This window comes from Triticum dicoccoides, chromosome 2B, assembly GCF_002162155.2.
Source record: "Triticum dicoccoides isolate Atlit2015 ecotype Zavitan chromosome 2B, WEW_v2.0, whole genome shotgun sequence".
NCBI lineage: Eukaryota > Viridiplantae > Streptophyta > Magnoliopsida > Poales > Poaceae > Triticum > Triticum dicoccoides.
In genome coordinates, this window is record NC_041383.1 from 510408047 (window position 1) to 510415592 (window position 7546).

The window sequence follows — 7546 nt, forward strand, 5'->3', positions numbered from 1 at the left end:
CTATTTAAAATAAACAGACTCATAAGATTCTTCGTGAAATACATTTTCATACTACAGTGTGTGTATTTGATTTTTGTACTCCCTCCGTTCGGAATTACTCGTCACAAAAATGGATAAAAATGGATGTATCTAGAACCAAAATACATCTAGATACATTCATTTCTTGGACGAGTAATTCCGAACGGAGGGAGTAGATGTTATCAGATTTATCTGTATAGTTCATCAAATTTAAACTAGTTTGACCTAAGACAAATCTGAAACTTCAATTAGTTTGTAACCGAGGGAGTATCTTTTACTAGTCTCCAAAAGAACAAGAAATCAGCGGTGGGCAGCACCACTCGCGGGCTCTGTGTACAGCGCGTATATGTTTGACGGCGAGACAGAGGGATCAGGGATGGGTAGCAGCGTTCGCGTCGTACGATGGGCGGCACGTGGCCGGCCGGCGGTGGAAGGGGTGCACGCACGCCGGCCGACTTTGCATCGCGTGCGCGCGAGCTGCATGCATCGTCGCCGCCTGCGCCTCGCGTCCAAACCGCACCAGTCACCACCACCAACAGGCAGGCAGCTCGCCCCCCAAAAGCCACCCACCGCTCCGCGCCTGGTTGGGCAGCACGCCCTCGTGCTCCAGCCACTGCTGCCCCTGCCAAACCTGAGGCGGAGGAGAAAAGAAGAGCGGCCTCGTGGCACTGTGGCAGCATCTGTCCACCGGGTCGATCGGTAACTTTAGGTGAAAATTACTTCTCATGCACATTTTAAATCTAGCTAAGAGAATTACTCCCTAGTTAAGAGAAAGATCGAATTACCCCGCAAAAAAGAAGAGAAAGATCGAATCGGCGTGAGGGGTCAAATTTTGATCTCAGTCCTACACATGCACATACGGCTTAATGAAGAATCGCCTTAACTTGTGCACCTGCGCACCACAACGGCCGGCCAATTTTATGGGACGGCTTCAGAATTCAGATCGATATGTAACTTGCAGCATATATCCTGAACTTGTGTTCCTGACGATGATCGTGTACCCGAGCTTGCCAGGAAAAAGAAAGGTGCTACACGGGCCCAAATAGATCGACTCTCACCAAGATTCGAAGCACTAAAAACTACTGTGCCACTTGGCCACGACGCAGAAAAAGTACAGGACGGTGTACTTGAAACTAGTATATTACATTATTACTTAATGATTTTACTGCGCCGGGGTTGATAATGTGTCGTCGACGACCAGGGGCCAGGAAGAACCCGGCGTCGGCGTGCATGCGCATTGCTGGATTTGCAAGACATCAACACAAAAAAGGGTAGACTTTTCCCTAGCCTTGTGGAGTAGTAGTAGCTAGGCACACGTATATTCAAATACGAACTTTAAAGCAAAAAATATTAATATACGGCGCTTACACACGGCTCAGCGAAGAGTGAGATTAGCCCTTGTGCTCTTGCTCTTGGATGCTTTGGGTTGATAGAGTATACACTTACCAGGCACAACCAGGATCATACCATTAAACAAGTCCTGCTCCGGCCTAGGGGTTCGTTAAACAAGACTATCAGGGTGGTACGGTCAGAACAGATGTTCTCTAGGTATCCATCCTCAGCTAGCTTTGACTGCATATCTATCCCTGGACCCCATACTAGCAACTAAAACACTGGCCATTGCTTTCCCTATAAAATCTCAACAAACCTCAACCCTGTACCTTCTCTTCAACTCCTATTGACACACAAACACACAGGAAAAGATCGAACACCATGAGCCGCAGAAGGATGAGCAGTGCAGTCCTTGTGGTTGCCTTGCTCTTCTCCCCATTATTGCTCACGCTCTACCTTCCCGCTGCTTGCGCTCGCCACGGTGAGTTCCCGCTACTGTCTCCACCGATCGACATATCTCTATCTGTATTGCTGTATATATTTCCCCTGTTTGTTGGTTTTGAGATTTGCATCCACCCCTTGTTAAATCGTGGCACCACTATCTCTGCAGTGGCGGTGCTCGGGGCAAAAGATGGCCTGAATCTCGGAGGCAGCCGGCAGCATGTGGTTGGTGATGACGCAGGAAAGGCTGTCCCTGTCGGCGGCTCACGGCCAGTTAGGACGGTGGAGATGCGCGCGGCGAGGAGGCACCGGCGGGACGCGGCCGACGAGATGCACGACATGCTGAGGAAGGACTACTCGTATAGGGCGAGGGGCAAAAAGCCCATCCACAACGACGAGCCACTCGAGGATGAACCCTAAATCAGACCCGTAGCTAGGTACATAGTTATAGAAACTTAGCTAGCTAGAGCCGCTCTCTGATTTACTACTACTGCTAGTTAGATAGATTTGCAGGCTTGCAGGATACATATAGCTTAGGTACCCAAATATTATGGAACAATAATGCCTGGGTTGGCTAGGTAGTTTATTATTAGCTGGTCAACCTTAATATAGCATCCAAGCTGGCCATCACGTTTAGTCCTGATTTGCAAGAACTACTGGTAGGAGAAGTTCATGCGAAGAAGGGGCAGTTTTGTGCCTGATGTGCACGCTTGGGGGCTATGCTAACCTTGTACTATATGTATGTCAGTGTTACGTTTGGCAATTTACATGTGGCTGTGTGGATTTTAGCAAGAAAGTGTGTGTGGACATCCTCAGCTTATTTTGCTGCTTGTTGACATACGGGTCATGGGAAAAAGAACCACTTTCTGGTGAATTTAATAGCTTTCACTCTTGTTCTGTTTTCTCCTTCTGATAGAATGGGCAATGCTCACATCATAGTTCATGTATGTATAAGAAGATATGCTCGCCTACCGTGTGAAGCTAATTTCTTTTGGGCAAACTAAGCCCTCGAGGTGGGCTAGATTTTTATTAACTTAATATCCAAAACAGTTAACAGTGTACTGATAAAAGTTTTCCCAAAGTAAAAGGAATGGCTTCATAGGCCATTCTGAGATTACATCTGGAGGTTTTACTGCACAAGAAAGAGCAACAAGAGGAAGATCGACGCAAGGAAGCCTTTTTGGCCAGAGAATGGGCAATAAGATTCTTGATCCTAGGAATATGGGTGGCCAATCGACAAGTTTTGGGGAAGATACTTGGTTGGGTGACACTATTAGCTCTACGATACCCGATTATATATTATCATGTTTATAAAAGAGGATTCGGTGGCTTCTGTTCTTGAGGCTAGCCATTTGAACATCCAATCCCGCATGGCTTTGTTGGGTGACAAATGGACTAAGTGGATCCATTCGGTTTCTAAGTTGATATCAATTAATCTGACTCAGATGCCAGATTCATTCCAGTGGAGGTTAACCACTAATGGTGCATTTACTGTGAAGTCCATGTATGAGGATCTGATGGATTCCAGACATATTTTTCGCAAAAACATATTTGGAAAACAAAGGTTCCTTCCCAGATCAAAGTTTTCATGTGGTTTTGCCAAAGGGAAGTAGTTCTTACGAAAGGTAATCTTGCTAAGCGTAACTGGCATGGTAACAAACAAAATGATGTTTTTGTAATCAGGAGGAGACAATTCATCATTTATTTCTGCTTTGTCAATTTAGTACCTTGTTCTCGCGCTCAATTCATATTACTTACAATTTAGCACCACCAACGAGTATTCCAAATTTGTTTGGGAACTAGTTGGGTGGTATTCATCATAAGTTGAAGTGCCAAATTCATGTGGGAGTTTGTGCCATTCTCCCGGCAATGTGAAATTGCCAGAATGACTGTGTTTTTAACCGATCACCAACTCCTAATTTCTTGCAGGTTATCTACCCTGCAGCATGTGGACGCGTAGGCGCTTATGGCCTCTAGTGCAGCCGGCTGGAAACGGTTGCTCTGGGTTTATTAGACAAGTTTGGTCGGTGAGTCACTCATAGATTATGTAGATGAGTTATGTAATCTCGAGTATGACCGGTTGTGGCCATGTTTTATTTTTATTTGTCTTATTTTCTTGCACTCAATGGCTTGACTTTATTTCATGTTTAATAAGATGGTCGCGTGCATCTTGTGACGCAGAGGCCGAGGTTCTCCCTTTTTCGGGGGGAAATTGTAAGAGTTGAGGCTAGAAGCAATATTGAAGAAATCTACAAGTATAGGTTTCATCCTCCAATGCCCCGAACTTTTGAGGAAATTCCTTGCTTCGGCGGCAACAACAAATGTCCTGCAATTAGAAAGGAAAGTAATCGAGTTCCATCCCAAGGCCTTAATTGTTGATGCATCTAGGAGTAAACCCATAGCTTCTGCGTGCAAAATAGAAAAAACATTCAAGGCCATCCCTTGAATGGAATTTAGTGGTTGTTGTCTTCGTTTGTAGGACCACTCTAAAGGAAGTGTTTTTTCCTGCCACTGGAGGATTGTAGGCTGCATCAACATAAGCCAAGAAACCTATAAGTTGTAAAGACATGTCGCGACCGGATTTCCGGGTATTAATTTCCAAAAAATGGCCCTTGTGCTCACCAGCCCCAGGATTACTGTTAGCTGATGAGGCACCAACTTGATACAGAAATTCCAAGCAAAATCTCAAAAATATGTAGTACAAGACCATTCTGGTCTGTGAGTACAACAAATGGTTTCTAATGGTTGATGGCGGAAGCGGTTCGTGGATCATCAGTGTCTATGGGACTCCATTTCCCACAGGAACAACTGACCAGGTTAACTCCTATCTTCGCGAGGCTGCTATCACCGTTGCTTAGGTTCCGGGGCTGTCAACACGGTCGCTCCTCTCCGCGCAAGAAAATCTGGCCAAGACAATAGCCAGGAACAAGCCAGTGAGTACTTTGAATGTACTCGCAAACATTATGAACACAGGTATAATATAACAATGATGTGCTGAAATATTCTATGCTCATGACGTTAGTCACAAAAGATAATAAAAACTCTGATGCATGCGAGCATGTTATTTATGAATGTGCAATAACATAGTAGTATAAAAATTATAAAATAAATAACAAGCATGCCACAGTCGAGCGTCTTAGCGACACCACATAAAGGGCTTTAAAATAAATGCCACAGTCGGGCGTCTTAGCGACACCACATAAAGGGCTTTAAAAGAAATGACACAGTCGGGCGTCTTAGCGACACCACATAAAGGGCTTTAAAAGAAATGCCACAGTCGGGCGTCTTAGCGACACCATATAAAGGGCTTTAAAAGAAATGCCACAGTCGAGCGTCTTAGCGACACCACATAAAGGGCTTTAAAAGAAAAGCCACAGTCGGGCGTCTTAGCGACACCACATAAAGGACTTTTAAAAGAAATGCCACAGTCGGGCGTCTTAGCGACACCACACAAAGGGCTTTAAAAGAAATGCCACAGTCGGGCGTCTTAGCAACACCACATAAAGGGCTTTAAAAAATAATCACAGTGAATATTCAGGAGGTAGAACCATCCCAGGGATATTCGATAATGCCAATAAATCACGGATTAGTCCACAACAAAAATAATAATCATAATTATCACATATCACAAGTCGTGATTCCAGTTCTGGTTTAACAGTTTCACCTCCGAAGACCGACACTAAGACCGACACTTGACCCATCCCAGACTGTAGTCCTTAACCATGGACACGACTATTCGAATAGGTTTAATCTCTGCAGAGGGTGTACTTTTTACCCACGAGTAACGGATTTATTTAGTCCATCTGGACTAATTCCGTCTACGGTCTTTTAGTTGAAACACACCTAACTTGCACACACCAGCTTAACCCACATGTGTCTGGGATCACCCACGACACCTGTCAAGCAAACTCTAAGTGGGGAGGCTACAACCTCGACGTAACATGGGATCACAAAATTTATACCACGCGCAAACTAGGGGAGCTACCCCCTTCGGCTACAACCGAAACACCCATGCTCCCGGACCAGGTGGCATGTCTACCGGATGCCTCCAGTATCTTCCACCATGGCCTCTCTGTACGATGTGTGCTAGGAAAGGGGTTGACAACTTACTGAACCGTACCCTACTTGTTGTAGAGACGAGTGGTAGTACGAAGCAAGTATGGGGGTTACTGGCACAAGACTCGATCTACGGTCGACTCAGGAGGTTTCGAATATTCTCTGCATGATTAGTACAACAAAGTATACTTCAACTAACAGATAGAAACACCACGTGACATACCCCCTCATGCCATACCAGACACGATCGTCTCGACGGAGGACTAGGGACAAGACCGTGTCTACCCAAGACAGAGGCCTTCCCGGCTTCCCTTCCGGTATGCATGAAAGGCATATGACGGTGATTTCAATCACAACCATATCAACTCCATCAGCATAAAAATCAATAATATGCACTCATGAGTAGGAACACATCCTCACATAAAATGACGTATGCTTGTGTCGGGGTGGTGTTGGCACCGTGTCAAACAACACCCACAAAAATTATACCAGGGTTCAGAATGCTTGCCTTCAAGTCGTGGGGAGGCAAGGGTGCATTCCAAAATTCTTGAAATCTTTCTCCTCTCCTCAAAAATCCTATTTAAAATATATCTGACTTAACACACAACATCACAAAAGTTGTTTTGGAAAATTTTCAAATAGTAAATCTTAAAATAAACTAGATAGAATTTGAGAGATGTAGGAAAAAGAATCAATTCATTTGGAGTTATATTCAAAAAGTTATAGTTGGTCAAAGTTTTGGTCAAAAATCTGTTTTTCTAGTAAAACAGAAAAGAAAACGTTTCGGGCAGAATACGTCTTCGAAAAGGGGAGACGTACTCGAGATTTTGCGCTTCCACTTAAACACGTGGAGGCGGAGCTGGGTCTCTGACAGTGGGTCCAGGGGGCCCACTGGTCAGGTTTGACCAGTCCACTTCTCCCTCCTCTTCCTCTACCCGAACGGCGGCGAGGCAACGGCGATCAACGCCGGCGAATGGCGGCTCCCCGCGGGCTCCATAGGGTCGGGATGGATCCGCAAGACCGGGGCGGTCCTCCCGGTGGTCGTTGGGTCGGCGGGGACGGAGTGAGCTGCCGGCGGCGAGCTTCGCGATGGAGGAGGCATTCGGGAGCAAAGTGGGTTTGGGGCTACGGTGGCTCCCGATCAAAATCGAGTAGGGGGACGGGCTCACGGGAGGAAGATAGAGCTTCTGGTGGAGAGAGTGGAGAGGGGGAGGCCCTGGTGGTGCCGGAGTGGCTGGGGCAGTGGCGGCAGCAGGAGTTGCCGGAGAGGAAGAAGACGATCCCTCTGGTCTTTCTACTACCACGGGAGGGTCAGTGAGGGAGTGAGGGAAGTTTCTTGAGGGCTTGACGAGCTCGGGGCTTCCTTTTATAGCGCGACGAGGTCGGTTCTGCGGCGGTGGGGATAAGATCGCCGGCGACCAACGTTCTGTAGCAGCAGGGGGATGTGGCGGGGCTGAGGATGGCGGCAGGAGCTAGCGGACGAGCGAAGCACTGTTCTAGGGCGAGCTGGCGAGCGGGAGTGGCTCGGGCGGCGCTGAGACGGCCGGGGCCTGCATGCGGCCGTCAGCTAGCCGCCACGGCCATCCTGACGGTGGCGCTGTGGGGTGCCAAGGGTGGTTGGGGTGGCATGGCGGTGCAAGGGGATACGTGGCGTGCTAGCTGCTGTTGGCCAAGGGCAAGAACGGTTGCAGGGCGAGAC

General features: G+C 47.1%; 1 protein-coding gene across 1 annotated transcript; it reads left to right on the forward strand.

The window, feature by feature from the left end:
- The first annotated feature begins 1662 nt into the window (after nt 1-1662).
- LOC119367916 lies at nt 1663-2560 on the forward strand. The gene is made up of 2 exons (XM_037633292.1): nt 1663-1831; nt 1961-2560. The coding sequence occupies exons 1-2, from the start codon at nt 1732-1734 to the stop codon at nt 2209-2211; spliced, it is 351 nt and encodes a 116-aa protein (XP_037489189.1). The 5' UTR covers nt 1663-1731; the 3' UTR covers nt 2212-2560.
- Nucleotides 2561-7546: the final 4986 nt, after the last annotated feature.

What these genes read in the sequence shown, in the direction of transcription:
- LOC119367916 (XM_037633292.1), top strand. Translation starts at nt 1,732, where the DNA reads ATGAGCCGCAGAAGGATGAGCAGTGCAGTCCTTGTGGTTGCCTTGCTC. An exon ending in CGCTGCTTGCGCTCGCCACG is followed by an intron (nt 1,832 to 1,960) that starts GTGAGTTCCCGC and finishes CTATCTCTGCAG; the next exon opens with TGGCGGTGCTCGGGGCAAAA.